Source organism: Chelonoidis abingdonii, chromosome 13 (assembly GCF_003597395.2).
Source record: "Chelonoidis abingdonii isolate Lonesome George chromosome 13, CheloAbing_2.0, whole genome shotgun sequence".
In the NCBI taxonomy this organism is placed as follows: Eukaryota; Metazoa; Chordata; order Testudines; family Testudinidae; genus Chelonoidis; species Chelonoidis abingdonii.
In genome coordinates, this window is record NC_133781.1 from 7,905,758 (window position 1) to 7,922,166 (window position 16,409).

The following is a 16,409-nucleotide window of genomic DNA, read 5'->3' on the forward strand; positions in this document are numbered from 1 at the left end:
TAACGCTCACGATGAGAATAACTGCTCCTGTGGATGAGGGGAAAGCAGTGGATGTGTTATTCCTTGACTTTACGCAAAGCTTTGATACGGTCTCCACAGTATTCTTGCCAGCAAGGTAAAGAAGTATGGGCTATGAATGGACTATAAGGTGGATAGAAAGCTGGCCTGATCGTCGGTCTCGCGAGTATATGATCAATGGCTCCATGTCTATTGGCAGCCGGTATAAGCAGAGTGCCCCAAGGGTTGTCCTGGGGCTCGTTTTGTTCAATACTTTATTAATGATCTAGAGGATGGAGTGGACTGCACCCTCGCAAGTTTGCAGATGACAGTAAACTGGGAGGAGCAGTAGATATGCTGGAAGGTAGGGATAGCTACAGACGGACCTAGCACAATTAGAAGACTGGATCAAAAGAAATCTGATGAAGTTCAACAAGGACAAGTGCAGAGTCCTGCACTAAGGATGGAAGAATCCCATGCATTGCTACAGACTAGGTACCAAATGGCTAGACAGCAGTTCTGCAGAAAAGGACCTAGGGGTTACAGTGGAAAAGAAGCCAGATATGAGTCGACAATGTGCCCTTGTTGCCAGAAGGCTAACGGCATTTTGGGCTGTATAAGTAGGGCATTGCCAGTAGATCGAGGAACGGATCATTCCCCTCTTATCGACACTGGTGAGGCCTCATCTGGAGTACCGTGTCCAGTTTTGGGCCCCACACTACAAGAAGGATGTGAAAAACTGGAAAGAGTCCAGCGGAGGGCAATAAAAAGATTAAGGGGCTGGAGCAATGACTTATGAGGAGAGGCTGAGGAAATTGGGATTGTTTAATCTGCAGAAGAGAAGAATGAGGGGGACTTGATAGCTGCTTTCAACTACCTGAAAGGGAGTACCAAAGAGATGGATCTAGACTGTTCTCAGTGGTAGCAGATGACAGAACAAGGAGTAATGGTCTCAGGTTCCAGTGGGGAGGTTTAGGTTGGATATTAGGAAAAAACTTTTTCACTGGGAAGGTAATGAAGCACTGGAATAGGTTACCTAGGAGGTGGTGGAATCTCCTTCCTTAGAGGTTTTTAAGGTCAGGCTTGACAAAGCCCTGGCTGGGATGATTTATGGGATTGGTCCTGCTTTGAGCAGGGGGTTGGACTAGATGACCTCCTGAGGTCCCTTCCAACCTGATATTCTATGATTTCATGAACCTTTTCCATTTCGCTAAGTAGGCCATCTAGTAGAGGACTGCTTATTGTTGAGTAAGATTGGTTGGACAGCTTCAGAGCACTGTTCTTCCTCCTCATTCAGCCACATCGTAAGGTGGAAGGAGATGACTGCAGAATGGAGGATGTGCCTGTAAAGTGCCATTTCAGCAACCAGCCCAGTGTCCTAGGACTTCAATATTGATTTTTTTTTTATTTTTTTTTTTTGCTTGTTGTATACTATGTTCTAGGAAGACCTGCTAAGGCAACTGGAGGTGGGGGATAGCTATCACAATGAAGTGAGCTTGACCTACCCTAGCACGTCAGAGAGGATGGGGTGTAAGTCTATGAAAGATAGGAAGTCGTGTATATATAGGACTGTTGTTCCTGGAAATATGACTGCTAGACTATCTGCTCAGAAATTGCTTGCTTAACAATTTTTGTGTGTGATATTTTTGTAACACAGCCTTTCTGTCTAGTGACCAATTGTTTTTTTTGATTGACAGATCTCTGTAATCTTTGAGTGTAAGAGGGGAACTGTGTGTTTGGGTCAGTGAGGATCACTTGTGGGCCCATCAAGAAGACCTCGACCCACGATGGTAGGCCAGCCACTGGAAATCTGTCGCTGAATCACCAAATACCACTCTAACTCCTGAGGTAAATCCTGAAGGAGTAATTATCAGTTTGGGGTGCTCTATAACCTATTATGTTTGTGTGTGCTTGATACTAAACAAAGCAGTGATTTTCAGTAAAGGTATTCTAATGGGCATACTGGAGACTAATAAATACTGGCTTTAAGTGAAAACCCATGGTTTTGATTTGTTTGCATCAGCCTATAGCAGACAGAAGTGCTGCATCTTCCTTGGTCTGTCCTGATATCTCCTTGTGGAGAGTAAATTACCAAGAGCTTGGGTCTGGGAAACTCTGGAAACACGGCCGTAGCTCGAGTGAGCTGGTCAGGATGAAGATGAAATGGTATGGAAGGCTGAACTGACAGAGCAAGGTGTCTGGGAATCAGCACTGTCTCAGCTATGCTGTAGCACAAGGATAGCTTGGCCTGATCTGCTCGAGTGTGAGGATGACCTGAGAAATGAGTGAACAGGTAGGAAGGGATACAGAAAAGTCAACTGCCAGCTGCAGTAGAAGTGGTGGAGAGAAGGCCCAGACTGAGGTCTCCTCGAAAGCAGAGATTGAAACTGTCTGTTTTCCCTCTGTGACAAAGCTCTGAGCCTGTAATTGGTGGGTCCCACGCTTCTGGCAGATTCAGTGGCCTCAGAAGCCGCGAAGACCCTCATATGACCTCTCTTTCCAGCACAGTGGTAAAGTCACAGCTTATGAGCTACTTCATCAAAGGTCAATATGGGAGGTGTGCAGGTGGAATACCCACAATCTCTGTTGCTCCTTAGAGCTCAGTAGGTGCAGTTTGGCCTCCTGCTGGACCAAGTCTGCTTCCCCTCAAGGCGATCTCTGTAGCGCATGGGGGAAAGGAGGGAACCTGGGCCCACCCTTTTCCGAGTTCCAGCCAGGGACCCTAATGTAGCAGCTGTTGGTGGTTTTCCCTTCACGATGACGCTGCTTTGATTCTCTTGGCCATTCCCCGTGGTCCCCTTTTCCAAGCTCACTCTTACCTCAGGATTCAGCAACGCTTCCTCTCCTCCAGTTCCTTTCACCTGGGCTTCTCCAAGAGAACTGGCAGAGAGCTTTTAAGCAGTATGAGTGGGACCTTAATTCCATTAGTCTACGACCTTAACAGACCCTTTGTCAGTTGATTGAGGTCAGGTGCCGTATTAGCCTAATGACCTACTAGTTAAATTGGCAGGTGTCTTGATTGCCCTGGAGTAGCCTTTGTTTGGCTATCCAGGGAACAGGGACCTGCTCATCTCTGAGGCTGATATACCTGCCTTCCACTACTCTCTTATATTCTTCTGCCCTGAGTCTGTCACACCTCATTGCAAACAGGTCGATCATGGGGATGCTCATGTTGCAAAGACAACCTGGAGGGACCATATGAGTGACTCGAAGAGAAACATTGCTGAGATGGTCTGTGAGATGATTTTGTAACTTCAGCAAGTGGACTGTTACCAAATGATTTCATCTTTGAATGTGAAATTGCCCCCAGAAGCACATCCCCGTTGTTGTTCACACATGCATTGTGGGGTATAGTCAGTGAGTATGTGGACACTGATGCCTGATGTGATCCCAAAGGCATGGCATGCATTGTGGAGGTCAAAATTCCAGAGCGTTGATACGAAATGAGGCTTCCTGTTCCGACCATAGGCTCTGCACCCTCAGTAAAACCAGATGCACATCCCACACAGAACGGAAGCACTCTGGTAACCACTGATGGTTGAGAGAGGACTGAATGAAGGGGACTCCTTGGCAACACTCCAGTGTGGACTTCCACAGCACAAGGATCTAGGGACTGGTGGAGTGAGAACATAAGAACGGCCATACTGGTCACCAAAGTACATCTAGCCCAGTATCCTATTTTCTGACAGTGGCCAATGCCAGGTGCTCAAGGGAATGAACAGAACAGGTAACCATCAGGTGATCCATGCCTGTTGCCATCTCCAGCTTCTGGCAAACAGAGGCTTGGGGAAACCATCCGCCCATCCTGGTAATAGCCATTGACAGACCTATCCTCCATGAACTTCTCTAGTTTTTTTTTTAACCCTGTTATAGTCTTGGCCTTCAAATATCAGTGAACCAACTCTTCCAGAGAAATGTAGGGCAGGGTAGTAAAGTGTCCTGAGCCATCTGAAGAGGGCGAAGGCACAGTGAACTGGACCACTTTGTGTGCAAGCGGATGTGTGACGCAACAGGCTTAGACACACCCAGAATGTCACGAGGGGCTGAGATTGCAGACTGAGACATAGCTCTTAATCACCTGGAAGTGATTAGTCGTCAGGAATGCCCTCACCTCGTGGAATCTAACAGGGCCCCAGTGAACTCGATTTTCTGAGAGGAAGCCAAGTGTGTGTTTAAAATGATTCCCAGACTCCCACCAACATGCATTGTGCTGAAGAGTAAAGGGCAGAAGAGAGTCAGTGGGAGAACCGTAAACTGAAAGTGGCATTCCCCTACCAAAAATGAAGGAACATCCTGTGGCTCAGTGGAATTCCCACATGAAAGTAAGCATCCTGAAGGTCCAGAGCAGTGAACCAGTCATTCTGAGACAGTATGGGGAGGATAGCTGATAGCTCATGTACTTTATGAATTTGTTGAGGCTGTGAAGGTTAAGAATGGTCTCATCCCAACTTGGATTTTGGTATCAGGAAGTACCAACCAGTGAAAGCTGTGGCCCTGGTGTTCCAGCAGAACTTCCTTAGCCGCCCACTCCCCATCTCAACAGAAAGCTGGCCTGCTGATAAGCAGTGCTTTGTGAGGGGGGGAGGAAGGGGGGAAGCAGAGGGCATGAGACAAACTTGAATTGTGTAGCTCTGATCTGAGAGAGTCTAGGACCACTATTGATGGTAATCAAGTCCCATGCATTGTAAAAGAGGCCAGACCTGTCCCCAAGGGACAGGCAGATAGAAGGATGGAGTAACGAGTGGCCATAGGAGTCAAATGGATGCTTAGCTGGTGCCAAGGGAGGGAAGTGGTCCAAGACTGAGACAACTGCTTCCTCTTGGAGATCTACCTCTTTCATGAATAGTCCTGCTGTTTCGGGGGAAAGGCTGAGCAAAGAATGCTGCCGGTGACAGAGTCACTGCCGCTATGCCCAAGAGTGGCATCTTTGCACGGACAACATGTTATGTGCCCAAGGACTCAAGGTAGTCTGGAATTCTTAAAGGATGCAAGTGTCATCAGTCTTGTCTGAGAATAAGACTCAGCCATCAAAGGTAACTCCTCGACGGCTTGATGGACATCCAAAGTGCTCCCAGAGTTTTGCAACCTGGAACCCACCTCATAATAAGTGCCGAGGCCATAACCCTGGCCAGGTGTCCGCAATGTCAAGGGCGGACTGCAGAGATATTTGGCCACCAAGCAGCCACTCTCTATGAATTCCTGGAACTCCTCACACAGGCCTTGGGCAATTGTCCTCGAATTTAGATATAGCTGACCAGTTGAGAAAAATCACACTTGGACAGCAAGCTTGTTGATTGTGATCCTCATCTGCAGGGACAATGAGGCTATATATCTTCTGGCCCAGAAGATCCAATCACTTGGAACCTATCCTTGCCAAGCCATGTTGTTTACTGCCATTACAATCAGGAATTTGGGCTGGGTGGGAATAGAACACCTCAAATCCCTACATGGGAAAAAAGTAGGGCTTTCCCATGCACTTAGCCACTGTGGTAGCAAGGTCAGTGTACTCCACAGGACTCTTGTGGGCTGAGAGATGTGGCTATATAGTGTAAAATCTCATGGTATGCCTTGAAGTCCTCCAAATAGCAGGGGAGAATGAACCAGGCAACATGACATCATCTGGTGATGAGGACAAAGGTCTTGTCTGAGTCAAAACTGGCTCTCAGTTCTGGGAAGATATACCTGGAAGGGAGACTCTGGCAGCTCTGTGAGGAGAAGACAGCCAATGCCTGGACTTGTAACTAATCCAAGCCACCATCATTGACCTGGTGGGTGACTTCAGCTTTGAATGAGATGAAGAGTGGGATCTCTACAAGAAAGGAGCATCTCACTGAGTCCAAGGAGGCCACTGACATGGGTAGGGCATTGTGACCAGGAGAGGCCAGGCCAGGGATTTCTGTACCAGCCACAATGCACACACCAACTCTGGGAGCCATATTGATCCCTGGCAGCCTGCGGAGTTCATCAAGTGATGTGGAGTGGGAGATGATGACTCTGACTGGGAATCAGAGCCCCAGGATCTCAGTAATGATGGCAGAGGGAGCCAACAGGTGGTCCAATTCATCCATTACCCAGAGTGAGGAAGGGATTTGTGCCCCCGATTATGGCAGTATCATCAGGTCCAAGCATGCAGGTGTCGATGTTGAGAGTGATGAGAGCTGCCATGGGAGCACCTGCAGCATGAATGCAGCAAGGCCAAAGAGGCTCTCGCCGCCAAGGTTTCCTCACCAATTCTGGTACCGGCTTTGTGACCACCATGGGGAAGGGGAGCATCTGGTGCAGTGTTGAGGTGCAAGTCCTGGCGCCAGTGAGGATACAGTTGGTACGACTTCAGTCTTTGTCAGTTGCTGAAGTCATCAAACCCTGGAGGTCGGAACTGGATCAACGGTATTGGGCACCTGCCTGCCACTCAGTACTGGGGAAGAGTCAGAGGTACCCGCACATCCCGCATGCAGGAACCGATCCTGTGCTGGTCTGCACTTTTTCTGTGAGAGGCAGAGGAGTCACCCTGTGACCTGGAGCACTATCTATTAACTACTAGCTAACTGTGTACAATAAACTAGGCTAAGACTAAATGTGAGGATGTGACACACACCACACAGAACTCTGACGCCAGCCTCTGAGATTTTTGTCTCTTCTTGAGAAGTTACATTGTCTAGCAGGACATGTTGCCTGTAGAACAAGCTGACCATATCATTGATGTTGTTGCTCTTGAGGTCTGTACTACCACCTTTTAGTGACTGGAGGATAGATCCTAATGGTTATATTGTAGCTTGGAATCTTTGAATTATTAAGGTCTCAGCAATCTTATCACAAAAGAGGGATGGACCACCAAGACAAGTCTTTAAAGCCTGCAGATGTCTGGGACTATACCAGAGTTCAGCATCCATGAGGCCTTTTTCTTGCTATTGCAGAAGGCATGACTCTGGAGGAACATCTGTGATGGTCAAGCACCAGCATGGAGTGACTTTTTCAAGAGCCTCTGCAAGAAAGCTTTTTAACTCATTTCATACATCCTCAGGGAGTTTATTAACAAATTTGTGAGGCCAATTTAGAAAATCATACTTCAGCAGAAGCACTGGTTGATTAGCTATGTGCATCTGTAATAAAGTCGAATAAATCTTCTCCACCAAATCAAGTCTTTTGGACTCTTTCCTTGTGTGTAGACTTGTACCGCCCTGACAAGATCATAAATTGGCAGCAGCAACCACCAGGTGTTGGAGGTGAGTAGAATAAAAACACTCACAGTCATGAATAGGAACATGGTAGTGTTTTTCAGTATGCTTAGCAGTGGGAGCTATGGAAGCCGATGTATTCCACTAAGTTTATTGAGGGCTCCAAAAGCGCTTCATTTATTGGGAGAGCAAGCTTGCCAGGGCTGATAATTGCAAGATGTCCAGAAACTAGGGCTGTCAAGCTGTTTAAAAATAATCACGATTAACTGAATGATTAAAAAAATAATTGTGATAATTGTGCATTTATCACACGGATAAATAATAGAATACCATTTATTTAAATATTTTTGGATGTTTTCTACATTTCAATATATTGATTCAATTATAACATAGAATACAAAGTATACTGCTCACTTTCTTTATTTTTATTATAAATATTTGCACTGCAAAACAAAAGAAATAGTAGTTTCAATTCCATTACAATATATGTAGTAAAATTTCTTATCACATGAACATTGAACTTACAAATGCAGAATATGTTAAAAAAAAACAAAAAAATCTGCATCAAACACAAAACAATGTAAAACTTTAGAGTCTACAAGTCCACTCAATCCTATTTCTTGTTCCCCAATCGCTCAGACAAATTTGTTTATATTTGCAAATATAATGCTGCCCGTTCTTGTTTACATCATCTGAAACTGAGAACAGGCATTCGCATTGCACCGCTGTAGCTGGCATCACAAGATATTACGTGCCAGCTGCTAAAGATTCACATCCCTTCATGCTTCGACCAGTATCCAGAGGACTTTCATCCATGCTGTTGACAGGTTCTAGTTGATAATGATCCAAAGCAGTGTTGATCAATGCATGTTCAGTTTCATCATCATGAGTCAGATGTCAACAACAGAAGCTTGATTTTCTTTTTGGTGGTTTGGGTTCTGTAGTTCTGCATCAGAGTGTTGCTCTTTTAAGACTTCTGAAAGTGTGGTTCCACATCTCATCCCTCTCAGATTTTGGAAGGCACTTCAAATTCTTAAACTCTTGAGTCGAGTGCTGTAGCTCTCTTGAAATTTCATATTTGTACCATCTTTGTGTTTTGTCAAATCTGCAGTGAAAGTGTTCTTGAAATGAACATGTGCTGAGTCATCATCCGAAACATGTTACAATCAAATATATGGCAGAATGCAGGTAAAACAGAGCAGGAGACATACAATTCTCCCCAAGAGTTCAGTCACAAATTTAATTAACATATTATTTTTTAACAGCATCATCAGCATGGAAGCATGTTCTCTGGAATGGTGCCACCGCATGAAGGGCATATGAATGTTTAGCATATCTGGATGTAAATACCTGCAATGCCGACGAGGTTACTCAGGCATGACTTGCCCTTGGTGAATCCATGCTGACTGTTCCTGATCACTTTCCTCTCCTCTAAGTGCTTCAGAATTGATTCCTTGAGGACCTGCTTCATGATTTTTCCAGGGACTGAGGTGAAGCTGACTGACCTGTAGTTTCCCAGATCCTCCTCCTTCCCTTTTTTAAGGATGGGCACTACATTAGCCCTTTTCCAGTCATCTGGGTCCTCCCTCGATCACCATGAGTTTTCAAAGATAATGGCCAATGGCTTTGCAATCACATCTGTGGTGTGGTCTTTGGTCAGCAGGACCCAACTGACTGGGACTTCCATCCAGGACATTTTGGAGTGCCTGCTACATCTTCAGAAATTGAGCCTTGCACTTAGTTCACTAAGAGAGCATTTGGCAGCAATATCAGTGTTTCATCCCCATATTCAAGGGAAGTCAGGTTTTTCCAGTGCCATGATGACAAGATTTCTGAATGGGCTTCTCCGCTTATATGCTCCAATCTGAGAACCGGTTCCTTTTTGGGACCTAAACACAGTTCTAACTGTTGTAATTGGCCCTGTTTTCGAGCCCCTTCCATCCTGTCCACTGCCCCTCTTGTCTCAGAAAACCGTGTTCCTGATAGCTATCATACCCGCAGGAAGCGTGTGTGAGTTGCAGGCTTTCATGGCTGAGATACTATGCCCTCAGTTTTCCAAGGACAAGGTGACACTGCGACAACACCCAAAGCTTTTGTTCAAGGTGGTCTTTCAGTTTCATCTGAATCAGTTGGTGTATTTACCTGTGTTTTTTCCTTATGATGCATTCTTCCCTGGAGATTCAGCATCTCCATACCCTGGACATCAGACAATATGTACTCTTTTATCTACACAGGTCTTAACTGTTTCATCTTTCACCTCATCTGTTTGTGTCATACGCAGACCACATGAAGGGGCAAGTTGTCTCTACATCGACCATCTCTAGATGGATAACATCCCATATCAAGACTTCATATGAGATAGCTCAACAGATACTGGGCTTAGTCCATGAAGGAGCAAGCAACATTCATAGCATTTCTCAGTGACATTTCTATACTGGACATTTGCATGGCAGCCATGTGGTCGTCCATAGATATGTTTACGGACCATTATGCTATTATCACATCTTCCGGAGCAGACCCAGGACTTGGAAGGGTGGTCCTGCAATCTCCATTCCAATAGACTCTGAGCCCTGCCTCCAAACTGGGGTACTGCTTGCAAGTCACCTAAATAGAACGCATGTCTTCATCTACTCGAAGAAGAATCACAGTTATAGTAAGTAACCGTTTCTTTCAGCCATGCTGATGACTCATTTGGGTGTCAGTGTGATTGCATATGATGGAATTTCTGCACTTTCAGTTTCCTTTTATAAAAGCTTTTTGAGTGTAATTTTTAGGTTATATTAAAAATAAAAGTCGCAGAATCATAGATTCCATAGATTCATAGACTCCAAGGCCAGAAGGGACCATTGTGATCATCAGCTTTGACTTCTGATACAGGCCACGGAATTTTCCTGAAATAATTTCTAGAGCAGATTTTTTAAAAAACATCTAATCTTGATTTAAAAATCAAGAGTGATGGGCAATCCACCATGCCCCTTGGTAAATTGTTCTAATGGTTAATTATTCCCACTGTTAAAAATGTATGCCTTATTTGCAATCTGAATCTATCTTCAACTTTCAGCCATTCGATCGTGTTAGATCTTTCTCTGCTAGATTGAAGAGCCCATTATCAAATATTTGTTCCCCATGTAGGTACTTACAGACTGTGATCAAGTCCACCCCTTAACTTTCTCTTTGTTAAGATAAATAGATTGAGCTCCTTGAAATGATCACATTAGGGCAAACTCTCTTCTAATCCTTTAATTGTTCTAATGAATTATCAGATCATTCAAGCACTCAAAAACTAGAAACCCCCAGTATGCAGATATATATGCATTTTGATACAGTCTTGAATTACATGGTCACATGCTATTTTTCCACAGGATCTCTTGCCGCACTCAGTGTGCAGGATGGAACATGCTCTCTGAGCGAGCAATTATGCAATATTTTGTTGTATCTTCCTTGTTCCCTGTGTGGCCTTATTTACTGCACATTATTCAAACCCTGCTCTCAATACAGAACTATTAATTTCCTCTTGGACATTCCATTTAACTTAGCTTTTTGTGTGTAATCCTGTTAAGATCAAAATTATTCAAAAACTGGTGGAAAATAATTGAAAAATGTAGATAAACTATTACATGCAGATAAAAAGTCCAAGTCACTGATTCAGAATGACCTAGAATGCCCTACTTGCAGTGTATTGGACTATCCTGGCACCATTAGCTGATTCATTACTATTCATTACTGTTAAGAGGCACAAAGTCGAGAGATAATAGTTCTGCCATTGTCTCTAAAGAGTGTGATAGAAGAAAACGAGTATGGCAGTACAATTCCAGAGCTACTGGATTAGACTAGGTAATTATGAACTGCATGGGTGGGATCAGGAGAAAATTTAATTCTAAAATTAGTAACCCTGAAAGGCTTGTTTGTTTTTTATTTATAGTAGGTATAGTTGAGGGCAGTCAGAGTCACATTACTGCTCCATTCTCTTCTTCACCAGAGCAGGCTATGGGAAGGTCAGATATGTCTGCTACTGCCATCTTCCTGAGTTAGGGCCTGAGCCAGCTCCCACTGAAGTCAATCATTGATTTCAGTGGGGTCGGAACAGATCCTAACTCATGAGAACTCCTGAAATCGGCAGCTATCAACAGTTTGTGAGAAGTCTCACATCCAAATTCCAGCAGAAGGCAAGGCGGTTCATCCCCTGAATTGATGGTCTGTTTAAGCCACTCCAACACCTTTTGCTTACCCGTCTCTGTCCTGCCATAGGATTTGAGTTGTGGTGGCTAATGAGAAATTGAAGCAAGGAAAGGTACATTATTCCTCCCCCAAACACAAGAAGAAATATCAGTCTGCTTGGGAGAAAATTACATTCCTCTGCAATGCTTCAAATGAGAGGGATACACTTGGATTGGGGATATTGGCATGGAACTGGCCTGGTACAAACCCTTGCCTTGGGACAGAGTTATAGCATTAGGAACCAGTTTCCAGAAGAAATGAATAGAAGAAGCTGAGTGGTTGTGTCTGGATGTCAGGAGATATCAGGACTTTGTGGAATACAGTGATATTACAACAGAGACAGCCAAAGATTCTAGATCAACCTTGAGATTTTGGATCTGTATCAACGCCCTAGGGCCTGAAAGGTCGAAGATGGGTTTCCATTATGAACGAAAAGATTGAGCATAGCTATCATCTCAATGCTTCCAGAGACCCAGAAGTGTGCTCTAGCAGGCAACGATTCACTGTGACTATGACCCCTACTGCCCACAGGCCTGAGTATTGAAATGTGAAAGGCTACGGGGAGGCTCCAGTGTTAACGGGGTCCCAGCTAGATGCCAGGTGTGGATGTACTTCCCCAGGGTTTTGAGCTATAGACACTTTACTCCAAAAATTGACCTTTATCTTTAAAGATATATTGGAAAACGGTTCCCCTGAACAGGATGAGGAGGGTTGGAGGGTTGGAGAGAGAGGCCTTGACAAAAGAACTAGAGCAGCAGAATCACTGTATGGAATGCACTTTTTAGACTCTTGGGAAAGGCTGCTGTTTGCTGGCCCAGCTAGGCAGGCACAGCATCTTTGATCTCTGATAATAGTTGCACGTATAGAGAAATCCAATTCCTTCATCTATCAGTGAGGCTTGAGGGGCTGGCAGTTTGTGATCCCTGAGGAGACCTACCCCAGAAAAGGGATTAACTTTTGGTAGTGGGATAAAACATGAAATGCCCCATGATAACCTTTCCCCTCCCTCCCCGAAATTCCATTTTCATTGTAGTATATGAAATATCAAACAACCGACAATTCCACTGTACAAATAACTATCCATAGCCTCAGTGACATTAAAAACAATAGCATAACAGACCAGTAATCAGGTGTAGACATCTGTGGGGAATACAGCATCATGTGCAGTTCATTGTTTGCACTTAAGGGCATTACATAGGAATTATGAGCTATTAGAGAAAGAGAGAGAAAAAACATCCATCCTTATTCATAACTCCAGGGCCTCCAGCTCACATTCTAGACTACTAATAGCCTGCAAAATGTCATTTTAAATGCAGGCCATGTTTGAACGACAGGAACATGTAAAATTATAGCCAAATCAGTTTTCTGTGTCAAAAAAACTTGTTAAATATTTACTTCCTTGCACAAAGTCCTGCATGTAATGCCCAAGAAATAAGTCCCTGAAAACAAGGATTTCTAGTTGGAATGCCAACAACCTGCACACTTCAGTGCATTAGCTGTCCTGCATACTGTAGGTGCTGCACTGATATGGAACGTGTGTGTGTGTTTGTGAACAGCATATGCAATATTTCAGTGCAGTGTTTTGGAAGATTTAAAGTTGATTTATTATCAATGAAAGATTCAGAAGCGACAGCCTGAACTCCTCTATAAACAAAACAAATACCGCTTGGGGAGCAGTTCAGGGCTCCTGGTACATAACTCCTCAGCCCTGGACTGAGAGGGGTTTAAGAATAAGAGGAAGGTTTGGTTTCCGTGGACCATTTTGTCTCTTGTCTTATAAATGAGATTATCAACCAGAGTGAGGGTAGAAATGCTGCTTTCTGGTGACATGGATGCCTGTGGGCCTGAAACAAGCTCAGAGAACCAGATCATTTCATGCTGACACTGAATTGCCATCTGATGGCAGCTTTGACCTCAGGCTTGCTCCAAGTGCATTTGAAATCTCTCTGTCTTTAGTGAGAATTGGGTAGGATCCTTAGTGCTGAAAAGCTCCTTGTCTGTTGCCAGTTCTCTGAGCCACAAAGCGATGTTACTTCAGTACAGGCTGGGGATTTAAATGCCTTCATCTTTCAAAAGGCTTCTCTATGTGCTAAAATATTTGTGATTATTTCCTTTTGACAGCACAGTAGCAGAAAGGCCAAGCTTATATTATACCCAGCAGTGCACAAGACAGGTGCATGGTTTGCCATGGGATGTTTTCTCTGATAATGTTTGTAGTGGTTTGGCAGCAGGGTTCCTCGTACTCCGGGTCTGTAGGAGGCCAGTCCACCTCACTACGTCTCTGGGCGTCACTTGTCGTGGGGAATTAGTGGCGTGGCAAGAGTCTATAGTTCAGGCCCATAGTCAGGGGCCGAGCAACAAACTCAGTTAAATAGACTGGACCCTTAGTCAGGGCAGAGCAAGGGGGTCTATAGCTCAGGCCTGCAGTCAGGGGCCGAGCAAAAAAGGCAGACAGGTAGCCCAGGCCCTCAGTCAGGGCAGGGCAATAAGTCTATAGCTTTGGTCTGCGGTCAGGGCTGAGCAGCAAGAGCTTCCGCATCCTGGCTGACAAGTGGTGGCTTCTTGGCCTCAAGAGGGGGAGACAGCCACCCCAGGGTTGGGGCGGCAAGGCGGGGTGCAGGCCCATTCACTCTACTGCACCCCCGCCCAAGGCCCTAACAGTGTCAGTGGGATTTGCCACTGGGTCAGCGGGGATCCTGACCGCAACATGCTGACCTGTGCTCAGGTGGTGCTGCAGTCAGACTAGGGTCAGCTGCCGCTGGGCCACTTCCTGACTCCCTCTCAGGGTGTACCTGGTCCTGTAGAGGGTTGTCCAGATCGTCTGGGTAGAAGACCTGTGGTAGTGCTGGCAGCTCCTCCGCTATCGGGTCAGCGTACAGCTCCGGCCAGTCCTCAGCTCCCCAGGGGCCAGCAGCAGTCTCCAAGCTCGGGAGCAACCAGGAGGCGTCTAGCTCCTCCAGCAGCTGCAGCCCAGCTGAGCTTTCAGACCCACCTTTCTGAGCCGCCCACTGACTGCCGGCAGGAGGGGTGAGTGTGGCCTGGCTCTGCCCACCAGGGCTCAGTGAGGGGTTCCTCCCCCTCCGAGTCCATGGGAGGCCAGTCTGCCTCACTACAATGTTAAAAAATGAGAATTTGTAAAACAACCGCCCTCTTGGATAATATACCTTCATCCCAGTATGGGCACTGTGCCCTCGGCAAAGGCTGAGCAATAGTGGCAATCACTTGTGCAAGGGCAGAATCTACTTGTGAAGGGTTACCATGCTGAGGAAGAGATGCCTTCATTTCACCATAAACTGTGTCTTCTGTTAACCATTATTTACAGAGGAAAGATAACTGAGTGGCAGCTGGACACAGAGCAGGTTATTATGGAGGGATTTGTTATATGAAGGAAGACTGTAATTGCCCTGTAATTTACAAGATCTGTGCTTCCACAAGTGGCTATTTAGTTGTTTATATCTGTTTGATTGTCTTGTCTTTTAGATTGTGAACTCTGTCAGGGACTGTCTTAGATTCTCTGGCACAATGGGGCTCTATCTCTGGGGGACTACTCAAATACAAACCATAGTATAAGCTAAGTGGAGACATTATTGTGCCTTGAGTTATGAAACTGAACTATCTGGCAATGTGTCTTGTGCTAATCTCTTTGAACAGAAGTGAACTTTCTGCTTTTGGGCCATTTTTGCTTCTAGTTGTCAGACTTTTACCTGTTTTGCTCTCAGTTCTGAGATGACGTGTGTTGATGTGTCATGGGCAGGTGTACTGGGACCTTTGGGGACGGGAGAGAGTGGCAGCCATGCTAGCAGTGGTGGACTGCACCAAGGGCCATCTTTGTCCAGACTGACTCAAGCATGAAACAGGAGTGTCAGTGGGGACGGTGCAGGGTGTGTGTGCTTGTGAGATCTGACCCAATTCTTTTTCTCCAAACCAGTTTGTGCTCTCTTATTCTGAATACATTTGTAGCTGCAGGGCATACATCTCCTGTCCCTTCTTAGTCCGTATATGTTGAGGGTTTCTTGGAGAGAGCAGCATAGTAGGGATTGGATTGATTTCTGCTGCAAAAGGCCATGATAAACACTGGCCTGTGCAAGTGGGTTGTGAAAATTTCAATCTAACGCTGACCTGTTGCCTTTGACACTGGTCTGTGGCTAAAACATCCCTCATTGTTTATTTGCAGTCAGACCTCACAAAGCAGCAGAATGGATTCAAAATCACCTTAAAAACTTTGGAGGACAATTTGCTGTCCCGGCTCTCCTCAGCATCTGGGAACTTCCTCGGGGACACGGCCTTGGTGGAAAACCTGGAGACCACCAAACAGACAGCTGCGGAAATTGAAGAAAAGGTAAATGCAAAGTCCGGGCCAGAAGAAGGGAACATGGGTGATGTTATTCATCTTAAAGATGAATATGTTCCTCTTGCCCCTTCTGCTGCATAGAGAATCGAAATCAGCATAAATTCCTGTGCTCTCTAATCTGGCTGGCTCTGAGCAGTTCAATTCTTAAGAGCGTGTGTATGTTAAACGGCCTGTTTAGGAAGAGGAGAAAATGGCAGTGTCTGATGCAAAACAATAAAACTTAAACACTGTATCAAGATGGATTATACTGCTGCAGCTTAATACTGTGGCTTTATTTATTTATTTACTTACTTATTTGATAAATTCTGGATACGCTGCACTTCCTCACTTAAGCCAGAATTTTAGCCCAGGTGCAAGCTGGAATCCATTGGTGTTTATGTGATCCAGATTCAGTCTGCAGAAACTCAGATGTTTAGTACCCATGCAGTTCCCCTGGGCGTAAATTTGGTTTTTAAACCAGTCTGCACTGTCACCATTATTATTTACACAGCTTGTCTTACTGTTTGCACATATTCCCTCTGTCTGTCAGACACAAGTCATCCCTTCCCTATCATTTTGCTGGGGGTTCAAGCATGAACAACAGCTCTCATTTCTCAGTGTGGGACCCCCACCTCGCTGAGAGGCTAACAGTTTCCCCTCCACTCTTAGGCTGTTTCTAACAGCTCAGA

The 16,409-nt window shown here is 45.2% G+C and overlaps 1 protein-coding gene across 5 annotated transcripts in view; it reads left to right on the forward strand.

Moving 5' to 3' along the window:
* The window catches only part of DNAH9 (dynein axonemal heavy chain 9), a 396,459-nt gene that overhangs the window by 268,568 nt on the left and 111,482 nt on the right, over nt 1-16,409 (forward strand). For all 5 annotated transcript variants that reach the window (XM_075071725.1, XM_032803600.2, XM_032803609.2 and 2 more), the window contains one exon: nt 15,565-15,729. In XM_075071725.1, coding sequence (XP_074927826.1) covers nt 15,565-15,729 — 165 coding nt within the window. The remainder of the gene's footprint in view (nt 1-15,564; nt 15,730-16,409) is intronic.